The 16,145-nt window shown below is 49.0% G+C and overlaps 1 protein-coding gene across 3 annotated transcripts in view; it reads left to right on the top strand.

Moving 5' to 3' along the window:
- Window positions 1-9,892: 9,892 nt before the first annotated feature.
- NAPB (NSF attachment protein beta) overlaps window positions 9,893-16,145 on the top strand; it is a 52,409-nt gene continuing 46,156 nt past the window's right edge. For 2 of the 3 annotated variants that reach the window (XM_041732724.1, XM_041732722.1), the window contains exon 1: window positions 9,963-10,075. Coding sequence is in view for 1 of the 3 variants with exons in the window: in XM_041732720.1 (XP_041588654.1) it covers window positions 9,978-10,075 (98 nt within the window). In the remaining 2 variants the exon portion in view is untranslated. Of the gene's footprint in view, window positions 10,076-16,145 lie in introns of all 3 variants that reach the window. The other variant, XM_041732720.1, reaches the window with a different exon arrangement.

Below are 16,145 nucleotides of genomic sequence, written 5' to 3'. Positions count from 1 at the left end.
GTAATGTCCACAGAACAAGAGGAAAACAGAGAACCTATTTATTTTCATAGAATAATAGGAAATTATGTTGCCTGGTTATAGTCATAGGATAAGAAGAAACTAGGGACCCTGATTATCCATGGAATAAAGGTACATTTGTTGGGCTGGTTATGTTCACAGGAAAAGTGAAAAATAGGAGCCCCATTTTGGTCAAAAAAAGAATGGAAAATGGGGACCCCAGTTATAGCCTGAAATTATAGGAAATATGGGTCTGTGTATGTCCATAGAATAAGGAGGGGTAAGTGGGAGGGAATGCAAAGGGGTATAAGGAAACTTTGGGTGACAGATGTGTTCAATGTATGAAGTATAGTGATGATCTCACAGGTGATAACACATCAAAACTCATCAAGTTTTGCACTTTATGTACAGTTTATTGTATGTCAATTATACCTCAATAAAGCCTTCTAGGTAGGTAGGTAGATGGATGGATAGATGGATGGATGGGTGGATGGATGGATGGAAGGATGGATGGATAGATGAGTGGGTGAGTGGACAGGTGGAGAGATGAACAGATAGATGGATATATAAGTAGGCGAGCAGGTGGGTGAACAAGTGGATGGATAGATGGATGAAGTGTATACAAGAATAAGCACAGAGCTTCCTATGGAACAGACATGGCGGCCACTGTGGCCCTTTCCATGACTGACACTCAGGACACTGAGAAAGAAAAGGCTGCCCTTCTCCAGAGTGACACAGGGGCAAGTATGAGAACAGTGAGGCCTGCTCTTCAGAGTCTCCCACCTGCCTGGGCCCAAGCCACCTTCTCATTTGCTGCTACTCCATCCAGAGGAAGACAGCTGCATTAGTACTTGGTGTTTAAGAAAGAATAGCATCAGGGATCCCTGGGTGGCGCAGCGGTTTGGTGCCTGCCTTTGGCCCAGGGCGCGATCCTGGAGACCCGGGATCGAATCCCACGTCGGGCTCCCGGTGCATGGAGCCTTCTTCTCCCTCTGCCTGTGTCTCTGCCTCTCTCTCTCTGTGTGACTATCATAAATAAATAAAAAATTAAAAAAAAAAAAGAAAGAAAGAATAGCATCTTTTCCAAAAGCCAGAAAATCTGGCCTTCTGACTTGTAGGCTGAACCTGGTAGCAGGGCCACTGCTGGAGCAGTCATGGTGGCAAGGGCATGGAATTTGTCTTAGGTCAACCTGTAGCTGTGTGGTATGTGGGTGATGTGGTGGGAGTTTAGGAGGGCTGTCTGCGTGCAGCACAACTTCCTGGCTTGGCCTGTTGCCAATTAGGCTTGGAAATTCTTTGTTAGGCTGCTCCCAGGGAAAAAATTAGCAGGAAACAGATGGCGAATTTGTCTTATCACTTCAGCAGTATGGCTCTGCTTGTGTGAGCTGAGTCTGGAGACTGGGAGTTTCCTGGCGGTAGCTTTTAATCTACCCCTTTATCTTACCTTGTCATTACTGCCCCTCCACTCCAGTTGCACTTCCCAAGCTCCTCCTTGACCCCAGTTCTCTTGGGCCTGCACAGACCACTCATCAGTCTGGTCAAAACCATTGCTCATCATGATATGCTTCTGCCTGGAAACCCAAAGCAGGTGCAATTGTTCCCCAAAGTAGGAAGCAAACTGGAAATCATCTAGCAGGTGAGAATCTATGCCCCAAGATGCTGGGCATGTTCCAGGGCAGGTAGCCAGGTAGACCATCCCTGCCCAGGCAGACTGAGTCTAGATATCTGTCCTGGTCAGTTCTGATCTCACTGTGGGTCCTTTGTGCTGCTGTGACAGGTAGGAGAGCTGCAGAGCAGAGTCAGAAGTGGGGCTGCCCTTCCACTGTTTCTTGACAGCTGCTTTATCTTCTGAGTCTCAGTTTCCTCAACTCTAAAATCCATATAATAGTAAATACATCAGATTGTTATAAAAGGTACAGATGTGCCTGGCACATAGGGCTCAATCATGCTGGCTATTTCAATAAGAAGGGGAAACCTCCTCTAGAAGGCTTGGAGGTGAAGCAGGTAAGACAGGCTATTTCCTGTGAACTTCCTCCACTTGCCCTCTCTCCATCCACATTGCCACTGACATAGGGCATAGAGAAGGGTCATGATGTGATAAGTCTCAGAGAACAAATATATCTTTGCAAACAGCAAGGTCATTCTTATTTGGGTTCTTCTCCCTATTCATTTATTTACTTACTTAGTTACTTATTTATCTGTTTATCTATTTATGTATTTGAGCACTGTTTGGTAGACTCTTCTTTGCTCTGCTCTCAACTGGCTGCTGACCTGGATATTATCTTGGCAAGAGGCAAATCTATTTGAGACCCACCCTGCCACCAGAAGCCCTTCACATCCAGCCCAGCAAGGAGCAATCTGTAGTCTGGATACCTGCTTGAATACTCTTCCAGGTGAGGCTTCAGGAAAGCACTGTCTACCTAGGCTGTCAGTGGCAGCCCCAACTGCAGCCCCGAGCCCCTGAGCCCTCATCCGTGGGGCTTCGGAAAAAGGACACAGCTGACATTGGCTAGAGATGCCCGCTGGTTCTGGGGAGAAGGCCAGCAGCAGGCTCAGAATGTCAACAATGACAAGGTGGTACTACAGATGGCTCAGAGCTGATATTGCCCCAAAAGGCTCAGTGTATATTTTCCCCTTCCAGACAAAGAAACCTGAGAAATCATGAGTCTCAGAAAGACAGAGATGTCACAAGACACGGAACATTCTCACTGTCTTTGTAGGACCTCCACCTGGGGACCGAGGGTGGCAGGGTTTGTTGGCAGGCCAACGTCCTCGTGCAGCCCTGGGTCTCTTTTCTCCAGTGCAGCATTGGTTTACCAGCTTCCTAAACAGGCATTTAAGCAACCATCACATCTCATTTCAAAAGCAAATAAAAAGCATGCAAACTCTGCAGACTGTTGTGCTCCTGCTTCTGCTCTATTGTTGAACTTCTGTTTTTCTGTGAACAAGCAGCCACCCTCCTGAAGCAACAAACAGCAAGAGCTGAAGCAGGCAACACTTTGTTGTACCCTCCAAGTGTCCAAGTTCAAGTCCTTTGTCCATCTTTCCATTTGGTTGTTTGCTCCCATTGATTTGTAGAATTTCTTTATCCTTAGTAATAATTATTTTGGGGTATATTTGCTGCAAATATCTTTTTCTGAGAGGTTGTGGTTTTGTCCTTCCATTTGAGTTATATGCTATGTTAATGAAAAGAAATGATTCCTTTTAATGGAGTAAATGTATTGATTTTTTTCTCTTATGGTTTGCAGTTTTGAGATCTCATTTAGGAAACTAAGGTCATGAAGCTACTTTCCTGTATTTTCATTTAAAACTTCTAAAAGTTTTCACCTGAAACTCATGTGACATTGTAATGTCAACTACAATAAAAAAAAAAAAACTTCTAAGAGTTTTGAAGTTAAGCATTTCACACTTGCATCCATAACCATTAATATTTTTATGCATGTTATATTTGCTAATATCTCATTCAGAATCTTGTATTCATGTTCCTGAGTGAGACTGACCCAAGATCTTCCTTTCTCATACAGGCCTTTTCTAGTTTGGGTCTCATACAACAAGCTGGGAAATATGTCAATAAATAAGAGGCACACACATAAGAGGAAGGTTTATTTACAGGGGGTACTTACAAGGCTGCAGGTGCAAGTGAATCCCAGGGAACAGAGCTGTCATTTGCTGGAAGGTGAGGGGAGCCGTCGGAATGTCAAGAAGTCTGAAGGACCGGGGGACAAATGTCATGACCTCACTCACCTTCTGCCCTCCACCTCAAGCTGAGCAACCACCCCCACCCTATTGGTCTATTTTCCTAAGAAATTGCTTTGTAAAATTTAGACCAAAGCAAAGAGCAGCATAAAGGAGAGTAGTGAGTGGGATGGAGAGGAGGTGGGTCAACCATGACCACAGGTTTGGTTCTCTTGAGTCTCTGGTCACATTTTTGTCACCTCATTAACACATGACCTTGTGTTGTATGTGTTTCTATTTAAAGACATTTTATTTAACATATATTCTTAACTCATTAACATTGAAGTCATAGACAACAGAACTGTAACTTGTGCCTGAACAAAGGTTAACTAACACCTATCTTCTCCCTAAGGCACAGCATCACCTTCATGTGCTAAGGAACACCAGACAGCACTGCAGCACATTGTTTGGAGGCCACTTTAAAGAATGAAATCATCCAAAAAGTGCAAAAATGTGAAAAACATGACACTGAATAGACTACAAAAAGGACACATTTACAGTGTGAAAGCTAGAAGAAAAAAAAAGCAATGTTGCTTTGTCCAGCCTGAGCTGAAAACATGTATAACAAACACATCACTCAAATTTTTTATTGCTTTGTACATGTCCGTAAGTGACTGCAGAAATGCATAGTATTGATTTGGGAGTTACAAATACATTTTAGCAAATAGGCAAATTGGCAAATATAGAATCCATGAATACTGAGCATTTACTATATTTTTCAAATGCAGTCACTACAACAGTGCAGAGTGGGCTTATAAAGACTCAGTTCTTTCAGACTGAGTATGAGATGTTATCATCACACCCTAAGTAAGCCTGTGACAGTGTGGCCACTGATAGGAAACCCCTTCTTTATTTTAGAACAGACATAACTATTTTGATAACAGGCAAATAGGATGAAACCCGAATGCACTACAATTGGAAAGGGTTCTATAAAATTTGACGCAATGAATTAACATTAATTCATTAATTCATTAACAATGAATTGCAAAGACTGGTAGCAATCTAGAAAATGCTTATGTATCCTCAACAAACAAAATACAAACAAATATATACTCATCTGCATCTTTGTAGGTTTAATAAAGAATTTACAGAAACATATACATAACAAGTGAGTAGAAATGGGTGAATTTTTTCCTAAAAATTCTTTTAATTAAAGAAATTTAAATCAATTAAATTAAAATAGTAATGTGAAAGGAAATCAAAATAGTCCAGGAAATAAACCCATTTTTCTCAGTAAGCCATTGTGCCTGCAGCTCAGAACCATAACTCTGGCAAGAACTATATTAAATATTGAGAAGAAAAGTCTTAGAATATGTCATTGTCATATAAATAAAAGTTGGGTCATCTTGGTTTTTATGTCCATTTGCCATTTTTAAAAGCATCCCATTCATTTCAAACTGTGTTGTGGAATTTTGTATCAGTTAATGAAAAGAATGACATTAATGACATAATACGACTTTTCCAGATATATTTATTGAATTTAATTTACATCTTCCATGTTTCCCCTAACAGATATTTTGTACATTTAACTTTGCTTTTTCTAATGCTTTGGTCTAAATTTTGCAGAACAATTTCTCTTTTTTTAAAGCTTTTCTTTTTTTTTTTTTTTAGGATTTTATTTATTTATTCATAAGAGACACACAGAGAGAGGCAGAGACACAGGCAGAGGGAGAAGCAGGCTCCATGCAGGGAGCCTGGAGTGGGACTCGATCCCGGGTCTCCAGAATCACACAGTGGCTGCAGGCGGCGCTAAACCACTGCGCCACTAGGGCTGCCAGCAGAACAATTTCTTAAGAAAATGGTAAATAATATTAACAAAGCTGCTTTCAGGAATATTTGTAGCAATTTTGACACAGTATAAAATGTCTTGAACATAGACACACTTACACAAACCACTGTTGGTTTGAAAGTTCAAAAAAATTATAATAAAAACCACTTATTTAAATTATCCCTCTGAAATTCCCCATTCAACTGCTTTTGGGCTTTGCAAGTCCATGAGGAGAACAAAGAATTGCCATAAATAGGGTAATTAAATGTTATCTTCAAAGCTGCACAGTGCAGAAGCCCAACCTCACCAATAGGAATAGAGAAAGTTTACTTTCATTAATTCATTATTTTTATGCTTTTGGATGAAGAGCCTTCTGGAATGAATTTTCTTTCCTGCCTTCTAAAGGAGACCACACTGGAGCAGCCCTAGCCTTGCCCTTCCCGATACCTCTGAGCCACTCTTAGGTTACAGACGGAAGTGAGGCTGAGGTATCGCTCGCTCGTGGAGGCAGTCAAGGATAGGGCAGAGCTCCTGGGACTCCAAGTGGATGTGAGGGGCTGCTCCCCAGCCTGGGGACTCCAGCATCACAGTTTTGTCAGTGCAACCAGGCTCCCTTGAACATAACTCTGGTGGGATTAACACACCTACAAATAACTTTGGGATCCTCCCCTTGAATACAGGTAAGCCTGAGCAATTTGTTTCAGGGAAACAGAAGTGATGCCTCAGAACCTGTGATATTAAATCGTAAAGGTGACTCAGCAGCTGCCTGGCTTCTCTCCCCCTGGCACCTTTGGAACCCTGGCCACCAGGTAAACATTCAGAAGCCTTGGATGTTCTGGCCTTTTGAGTCTTCCCATCCCAGCCAGCAGGTGTGAGCAGAAAGCCCTGAAATGACCCCAGCTCCTGCTACCACCGGATTGAGAGACCCTCAAGTAAAGGTCAGAGCCCACCACCATCTGAGCCCAGACAGCCCTAGAACCACAAGTGATAACGATAATACACAACTGCTGTAGTTTCTACCACTACATTTGAGGTGGCAAACAGAACCCTCAGAATACAGTTATCCACAGAGGACGATACCAATTTATGGGTTTATAATGAACACCATGACTGTGCCGGGTACCAGAACTCGCCTATTGGTCCTCAGTGCATACGTTCCCTGTCTTCATGTGTGTTCTTGCAAAAACAGACCTTGAGACAAGGATTCTAGTGAAAGCAATTTCCTGAGAGGTGAAACCAGAAGGCAATACCAGTAGGAGTGTGGGGAAAGGCAAAGGAAGAAAGTCAATAAAAGGTACAGAACAAACAACTGTTCTGTTGTAAACAGCTGGAGCTCATTGCCACTGGGGATTCCTAGGAGAAAGTGTAAAACATTGCTCAGAGTTGTCCTACCTGAAGGGTATTTATTTTCCAACTTCCCAACATTCATTGATTGAGGGCTGCTCCTGGGAGCCCAAGAGGCATTAATTCCTTTATTAACGTAGTTAATTGATCCTCCTCACTTCTCTAGCATTCAAGCAGAGCAGGCTGGAAGGCCAAAGAGAACCTTCAGGAGAATTGCAGGTGCTGCAGTTGGGACTTACAGGCACGGGAACCCCCAATGCTACTCATGACCGGAAGTTTCCTACAGATTTTGGAATCAGAGGGAGGGGAGGTGGGTGACACTAAGTGAACTTAACAACTAACTGGTAGCTGCTGCTCAGCCACAGGGCAGGCAGTGGGAGTCGGAGCCAGCTGCACTCTGCTGCACCCAGTGCACTGGGTACCTGCCCTGGCCACTCAATATACCAGCCCAGACAGTCCTGGAAATACAATGCATTCCTGCCTGCTGCACCTTCCCTTGGTGCTGACCTCCACACAGGACTCTTCCCATGCTGCACCCCGCCCCCATGAACACATGCAAAGGGCCACACCTTGTTTTTCACACAGATCATTTTCTGATCCTGCCTCTCTTATGGCTGGCTATTCTCAGATGGCTTCAGCCTTGCCTTTGCAGAGCACCTCTCAGGGTGAAAAGTTGGACACTCGACATTCTAGCTTAACTTCCTGTGTGTTCATTCAGTCTGAAGGCCCGTGAGTCATCATCCCTGATCATAAAGGCCTGTAGGTTCTACTTGCTTCTGCCTGGTAAAGGGTGCAGACTCCCCCTTTCTCACTCCATCTTCTCAGAAGCTTGTCTGAAGCCTTTTCTTCCAAGTGTCCAGAGCTTCTGAAAGGCAAGATATGTCTAGGCCAGCATTGTCCACTTGGTGCAATAAACTTTGTGCTCTAAATAGAAATGCTCTGTGTCTGTGCAGTCCAATGTGGTAGCCACTAGTTACTCAGGGCAACTGAGCAGTTGACATGTGGATAGTGTGACTCAGGAACAAGATTTTACATTCGATTTCATATTATTTGATTCATATTTAAGTGGCCACCATCCTGGTCATCATGGGCATATGTCATGGGTCCTTTGAAACTACTTGAGGACAGCTTTTACTTGAGGGCCTCACTCCCTCCCTGGCCCACAGCAGAGCAGGTCTCCTCTTCCCTCCTGCTTAGGGGGTTACTCCTAATCTGTCTCTCAAACATCCTCATTCTTTGAGGTTTGTTGCTCTGCCCTGCCACCTCCCTTATCTAGCCTCTGGGAGAAGAAAATACGTGCTCTACACAATTATGGTTTGATGTTTTTTCCCACTTGGATGTGGACTGGGGAAGGGAGTGCCTGTCAAAAAAAAAAAAAAAAAAAGAAAGAAAAGAAAGAAAGAAAAGAGAGAGAGAGAGAGAATGAAGGAAATACCTGGAAACATAAAAAATGTCAAGATGTACCCTCTCATGCCTAACTGCATTGTTCTGGCTTAGAGGAGGCAGTCCATTGTACCTCCTTTTGAGATGACCACAGATTTCAGAAGCTAGGATCGTATGCTTTACCATAGTGGCAGAGAGTTCTTTTTAAAATGTACACTTCCTAAACTCCAACTTCGGAAGATCCTGATACTAAAAGCTAGGAATCAGTATCTCTTAAACCTCCTTTACTTGGGCCAGCTTTGGGAGCTGCTTTAATCAACATAATGATGCTGCACTTAGGGAGCTTTTGAGTTGGCTCCATTCCATAAGATCCCCATAGACTGCTCTGCTTTCCGAATGCTTATGTCCAATTTTGCGGTTTTTCTCTTTAATCCTACATTTACTGCCGCCTCTGATTTCCTGCCTCCTTATTCTCCAATACTGCTTCAGGGGAGCACAAGTTAGGTTTTCAAAGTTAGAATATTGCATGTAGTAATAGTAAATAAACTCTGCCTGAAGATCTGATATTTTTTTCTCCATCTCTAGAGTGCCTTCAATGTATGAAATCAGCAACATACGCTTTAGTTACCTTTCTAGGAGTCTGGCCTTCCTTGCCTTGCTCTCTAAAGGCAGACTGCATTTTCTTAGCTATATTTCATGTGTCAGTGCCCACAGTGTACTTATTAATAGTTTGATATTGTCACAAGTTCTCATTTGGCAGTGACTTTCACATTTGCTTCACTACTCTGCTTTAGCATTGCCAAATGTAAATGGCCTAGGCTTTGTATAAAACAAACAAACAAAACACAAAAAGCACTCCCTCCAGGACAGGCCTGGAAATTGTTGGCATATGATAGCATCTACCTATGAATCCGTCTGCTAGGAAATCAGAAGTCTTCCTGGCAGGAAGAATCGTGTCCCAGGAGACTCATCCCCTCCGGCCAGCACCACGTACAGGATACGAGAGCTCAAAGCTTCCCGTCCATGGAAAATACTTCACTCAATTGCAAGAGTGGATTACGCATATATAACATACGTGCAACTTATTTATGACCAAGGAAGAGAGCAGCGACATTAACTTGTAACAGAGAGAGACTGAAAAATAACTGAATTCATATTGGGGGAAATGATGGATTCTTAAACGCCTTCCTCTGGAGGTAAAAATGGCTCTTTGCGCCTGCTGCTGGGGGGCGGGCGGACGGGCACCGCACGGCTAATGGAATCGCCCTCGCGGCTGCCGCGGATTCCCTTTTGCAGAACTTGAGCGTAGGTTGCGCGTTTCAAGCTGTTTCCTCGTCCATCCCATTGCCGGGAGTCAAGTCGTGGTGAGGAGAGTTCTGAGCTCTTGAGGTTTGCTTGAGGTCATCTTTGCTCGAAAGCCACGGGTCACCTTCCATTTCCCTGCGTACCCAAAGGACTAAAGCTCACCGGGGACCAGAGACCCCTACGGGGAGTCACACGCTCCGCCCAGAAATCCCGGGCGCCGGCGATCCGCAGGCTGCGATCCTCACCCGGCCCGTCTCTGCAGCCTTCTGGGAATTGTAGTTGAGCGCCTCGCGCATCCCCGCCGCTCGGGCGGGACCCGGGACTACAAGTCCCGGAAGGCCTTGCGCGCCACGCCTGCGCTGCCCGCCGTCGCTAGAGGAGGGCGAAGGCGCCGAAGGCGAGTCCGAGTCGGGTGAAGAGGCTGGTGGCGGCGGCCGCGGCAGACATGGACAACGCGGGGAAGGAGCGAGAGGCGGTGCAGCTGATGGCGGAGGCTGAGAAGCGAGTCAAGGCTTCCCACTCCTTCCTCCGCGGGCTGTTTGGGTGAGCGCCCCGGGGGTCTCGGTCGCAGGCCCCCCCCCGCAGCCGGTCCCTCCGCGCGCCGCGTGGGAGCCACCTTGTCCCCGGGAACGCCTCGGGCCCTCGCTTCCCCTGCAGCCTGCGGGGAACCCCTAAGCCTTGGAGCCCCCCGGGACCTCCCCAGTTACGGCCCACGGACTCCGCACCCCCGCGCGCCCCAGACATCCCCGGGGTCCCCAGGCCCCGTCCGTGCCGTGGAGCCTCCGCAGTGTCCCCGGGCCCGTCGGCTCCCGCGTGCTCCCCTCCCCGACACTGGGGGGTCCTCCGAGGCCCCCGACGCCCTCTTCGCCCCCGCCCGACCCTGGTGCGGGGGCCCCACTGCCCCTCCCGGAGGGTGACGGCGTTGCCCAGTTCGCGGTGGGAAAGCTGGGAGACCGGTGTTGGCGAGGGGCCAGCCGGGAGCAGCGGAGAGGCGGCGTCGGGGACCCGGGCCCGCGAGCCTGGCGGGGCGGTCGGCCCCGCGGAGGACCGCAGGGGCGGAGGGGCGCAGGGGCGGAGGGGGGCAGGGGCACAGGGGCGGAGGGGGGCAGGAGCCGAGGGGCGCAGGGGCGGAGGGGGGCAGGGGCGGAGGGGCGGAGGGGCGCAGGAGCCGAGGGGCGGAGGGGCGCAGGAGCCGAGGGGCGGAGGGGCGGAGGGGCGCAGGGGCGGAGGGGCGCAGGGGCGCAGGAGCCGAGGGGCGCAGGGGCGGAGGGGCGGAAGGGCGCAGGGGCGCAGGAGCCGAGGGGGGCAGGAGCCGAGGGGCGCAGGGGCGGAGGGGCGCAGGAGCGGAGGGGCGCAGGGGCGCAGGAGCCGAGGGGCGCAGGGGCGGAGGGGCGCAGGGGCGCAGGAGCCGAGGGGGGCAGGAGCCGAGGGGCGCAGGGGCGGAGGGGCGGAGGGGCGCAGGAGCCGAGGGGCGCAGGGGCGGAGGAGCGGAGGGGCGCAGGGGTGGAGGGGCGGAGGGGCGCAGGAGCGGAGGGGCGCAGGGGCGGAGGGGCGCAGGGGCGCAGGAGCGGAGGGGCGCAGGGGCGGAGGGGCGCAGGGGCGGAGGGGCGCAGGGGCGCAGGAGCCGAGGGGGGCAGGAGCCGAGGGGCGCAGGAGCCGAGGGGCGCAGGGGCGGAGGGGGGCAGGGGCGGAGGGGGGCAGGGGCGGAGGGGCGCAGGGGCGGAGGGGGGCAGGGGCGGAGGGGGGCAGGGGCGGAGGGGCGGAGGGGCGCAGGAGCCGAGGGGCGGAGGGGCGCAGGAGCCGAGGGGCGCAGGAGCGGAGGGGCGCAGGGGCGCAGGAGCCGAGGGGCGGAGGGGCGGAAGGGCGCAGGGGCGCAGGAGCCGAGGGGGGCAGGAGCCGAGGGGCGCAGGGGCGGAGGGGCGCAGGGGCGGAGGGGCGCAGGAGCGGAGGGGCGCAGGAGCCGAGGGGCGCAGGGGCGGAGGGGCGCAGGAGCGGAGGGGCGCAGGAGCCGAGGGGCGCAGGAGCCGAGGGGGGCAGGAGCCGAGGGGCGCAGGGGCGCAGGAGCCGAGGGGCGCAGGGGCGCAGGAGCCGAGGGGGGCAGGAGCCGAGGGGCGCAGGGGCGGAGGGGGGCAGGAGCCGAGGGGCGCAGGGGCGGAGGGGGGCAGGGGCGGAGGGGCGCAGGAGCCGAGGGGCGGAGGGGCGCAGGAGCGGAGGGGCGCAGGGGCGCAGGAGCCGAGGGGCGGAGGGGCGGAAGGGCGCAGGAGCCGAGGGGGGCAGGAGCCGAGGGGCGCAGGGGCGGAGGGGCGCAGGAGCGGAGGGGCGCAGGGGCGCAGGAGCCGAGGGGCGCAGGGGCGCAGGAGCCGAGGGGCGCAGGGGCGGAGGGGCGCAGGGGCGCAGGAGCCGAGGGGGGCAGGAGCCGAGGGGCGCAGGGGCGCAGGGGCGCAGGAGCCGAGGGGGGCAGGAGCCGAGGGGCGCAGGGGCGGAGGGGGGCAGGAGCCGAGGGGCGCAGGGGCGGAGGGGGGCAGGGGCGGAGGGGCGGAGGGGCGCAGGAGCCGAGGGGCGGAGGGGCGCAGGAGCCCAGGGGCGCAGGGGCGGAGGGGCGCAGGAGCCGAGGGGGGCAGGAGCCGAGGGGCGGAGGGGCGCAGGAGCCGAGGGGGGCAGGAGCCGAGGGGCGCAGGGGCGGAGGGGTGCAGGAGCCCAGGGGCGGAGGGGCGCAGGGGCGGAGGGGCGCAGGAGCCCAGGGGGCAGAGGGGCGCAGGAGCCCAGGAGCCCAGGGGCGCAGGGGCGGAGGGGCGCAGGAGCCCAGGGGCGCAGGGGCGGAGGGGGGCAGGGGCGGAGGGGCGCAGGAGCCGAGGGGGGCAGGAGCCGAGGGGCGCAGGGGCGCAGGAGCGCGCCGCCCCCGTCCCAGAGACCCTGGGCCCGGTTGCCCTGCGCCCAGGACACCTTTAATAAATGTTCGTTGGAGAACGAATACGTTTCTCAGCCCAGTATTTATACTGCACCAGAGATTGGTGGATTTTCCGGGGCTTCCTGTTTGATTAAGGATAACGCAGCTCCCAAGTCCAAGGCGTCTCTTGGGAATCCCGTTAATTTTCTGTGATTCTTTCAGGTTCTCCTAGGGAAGGCCTTGAATTCGGACTTCCCAAAAAGCAGAGCCTGCACTGACTGTTCGGGCGGCTGAATATGGTGAATGATTCAGCTGTTTAGGATTAGAGAGGCTATTTCCGGATGGTTTTGTTGTTTTTCTTTTTAAAAGTGAAAAATCTGGCAATGCCAAGAGCATATTTTTATTTTTGAGAAGGACCAGTACTTAATCTTTGCGTTATTACGGTTTTATTTCTCTGCTAAATTCAGTTTGAAATCTGCTTGTTTTGCCACTTTCATTCTTTTGATTATAACACTTTACCATTGTGGATACATCTCCAGGAAATGCTTAGATGTAGGTTTCACGCACTGCTCAAGTAGTACAGAATGCACAGATGCATAAAGGTAAGGGTTTCTATGCTCAGGAACCTCTCACAGGGTATTTTATCCTAGCCAGTTTCTAAATTTCTCCTATGATGTGTGTAGTTCGGAACATAGCAGTCAATCGTAAGTTTGTTGCCCTTTAAAAGTTATCCCAATAGAGGCTCTGACATAAGGAGCACTGCCTCACTTGATGCTGACACCAAAGGATAGCTCCTCTCTGTGATTCACAAAACGTTTAAAATGTATTCAAATAAAATGTAATGTCCTAGCACCTGTTACCTAGAGGTGATCTTAATGTCACAGCAAATTTCAAGTCAGGATGTGCTTCCTTGAAGAGAATCTATAATTGGCAGAGGAAAACATTAGAGCACTTGATAGTTGTCTTCGGGGATCCTCCTTTCTGTGAAGAGGTGTTGCGTTATTGTATTTGTGAAACTAGGCCAAGTCTTCAGCCAGTAATCCTAAAAGGATTTTGAAAAGGCTTTGCTTATAAATAAATACCTGTTTTCTCCTTGACTGTTGATCACTTACTTATATCATTGACAGGAGGTATAGGAAGCCTTCATCTTAACCCTTCACATTTAGTTTGCACAAAAGTCGTCGTATCCTAGATCAAGCCTGGACATGGCAGGCCAGCTAATTGTTTTAGCTTTTGGATGGGGGGCAAGTTAGCTTTTGTGTGTGAGTTTCGTCTGCCACATAGTATATATCATAGTGAGGGTTCAGTGAGTTTATGCTTGTAAAATATTTAGAGCCACTGGAAGTAGTGATTATGAAATATTAATTAGCATATTCATCAAAATTGTTAGCCGTTGTTTACCAAGGAAGCAGCCAGACATATTTAAGTAACTCTGCCAGGATTTCAGAGCCAAAGATCTTTAGGACTAGATCTTTGGTCTTTTGATTAAAGACTTGAAAGAGCTTTGTACCATGTAAGTTTTATTTATCCTATGGGGAGCTGTGTTATTTTCAGTGATAGTTGTCTCCGGAAAGCTTGGGGAAGAAGAGTTCTCAGGGTTCTGTGAAGTTTTAATAGTATATAATTACTTGAAGCCAAAAACCAGGTTTCTCTGTCAGGGTGAGAAGACTGATTGTGTATCAATTTTAGATGTTTAGATTCTTCCATTATATTTGGCATCATTTGTACCTGTCCTCATCCTTCTAGGCTGGAGCACGTTAGTCCATCCTGCCATCCTTCCTTTGATGTAGAATTTTCCCATCTACTTGATATCCTTTCTTGAAATCACAGTGTAGTCCATCTCCATGTCGACTCCTGAATTAACGGAACACGTGTACTGGCTTGAGTATTATTAGTATGGTCTGAGCCCCCATGTATCTAAGAGCTGACTAGTTAGTGCTTTAAAGAGGACAGGTGATATTGTTTTGAGGTCATGGCAGCCATTAGAATGTGCTCAGCGGGATCCCTGGGTGGCGCAGCGGTTTGGCGCCTGCCTTTGGCCCAGGGCGCGATCCTGGAGACTGGGGATCGAGTCCCACATCAGGCTCCTGGTGCATGGAGCCTGCTTCTCCCTCTGCCTGTGTCTCTGCCTCTCTCTCTGTCTGTATGACTATCATAAATAAATGAAAATTAAAAAAAAAAAATTAAAAAAAAAAAAAAAAAGAATGTGCTCAGCATATTGCAGCATATTTTGCATGGACTCCTTCTCATTATCCTAACTGCAGATTAAAATGTATTAGGAGCTTATCTTTTTCACTCTGTTTATCCACCACCCACACTGGTTTTGTGGCAATACTGTATTCTCACTAAACTATTGTTCTTCCTTTTTTGTTGCTTTTAGTAAGATTAGTTGAAAATATACATCGTAGATTCCTGAGGAAAGGTCAATCATGTATTCTTTGTACAAGGCACAAGTCTCATGCTTGTCTGCAAGATGTTATGAGCCACTGAGGGATACAGCCATCACAAAATAACTGTTATGGGAGTTCTCCTTTTCTGCTAGGCAGTTAAACAGTGGTATGTTTTTTGTAGCTGTGGTATTGAATTAAAATTTACTCTGAGAGCTTAGCATAGTATAGCAAAACTACCACTGAAAGAGTAGTGTTTTCATTTCATTTGTTCCCAGGGTTGAGCTATAGAATTTTGCAGTTAATTTCAAATTCAAATGTGGAATCTTAAGGAACTGCCAGTAAGATCTTAAGCTGGCCTGAGAATGACAGTAAAGTATTTTGAATCTGTAAGATCTCTCTTACTTTCTTCTCGATACTAGGAGGCCAGATTGGGGATAGCCTTCACAGTGCATATCAAAGAGAATGTTGCTGTTTAAGAATGACAGTTGAAAGATGTTCTGTATGGCTAATGCTGTCTTCTCCTGCTTTTCGATGTTGCCCAGTCATAAAGCTTGTAAAGAGCCATAAATTTGCCAGTGTCAGATTGAATGAAAGACCCTATTGGGTTATTTTGACGCAATTAATAGATTATAATTTCTTAGCTATTTTTGAAAATCGGGAATATTTATTCAACATGGTAGGCTATTAATTAGCAGTATTCTTCACTCAGTTTTATTTCTACAAAGATTATTTTTAAGTTTTGCCAAAATGTGGTGAGGACATATGATAGCATTTATAAAGCTTTGGGGCACCTGAGTGGCTCAGTTGATTAAGCATCCCACTTTTGGCTTTGAATCGGGTCATGATCTTAGGGTGGTGGGATTGAGCCCTGCATCAGGGCTTCTTGCTGGGTGTGGAACCTGCTTGAGGTTCTCTTTGTCCCTCTCCCACTCCCTACCCTCACTTCTCCCTCTCTCAAATTTTTTTTCTAGTTTTAGTGCCAAATTACAGTTTGTGTATCAAATGATAAAATTTTTCTTATTGGCCTTACTCTGATTGCATTTTTGCAGTGTTCACCATGTATTCTCTCATTCTTGTGAGCCCTGTGAGATATAGTTGTTTAGAAAAGGTAGGGAGGACCCATGGTGGCATGTGGCTCTAGAATATAAGCTCCTGGGGAGTCTGTCTTACTTCATTGCTGTTGCCCCACACCTCACTTGGCATGTGCCATGAAGTAGGCACTTGGTGAATATTGGCAGAAAGAATGTGTAAATTCTCCTACCGTGCTGATTTTTTTCTTTTATTTAGTTTTCAAGAGCAAAGGCAACAAAATGAAGGAGAGTTCATGTCACTCTCT

The sequence above is a fragment of the Vulpes lagopus genome, chromosome 18, assembly GCF_018345385.1.
Source record: "Vulpes lagopus strain Blue_001 chromosome 18, ASM1834538v1, whole genome shotgun sequence".
NCBI lineage: Eukaryota > Metazoa > Chordata > Mammalia > Carnivora > Canidae > Vulpes > Vulpes lagopus.
This window is presented reverse-complemented; position numbering and strand designations above follow the sequence as displayed.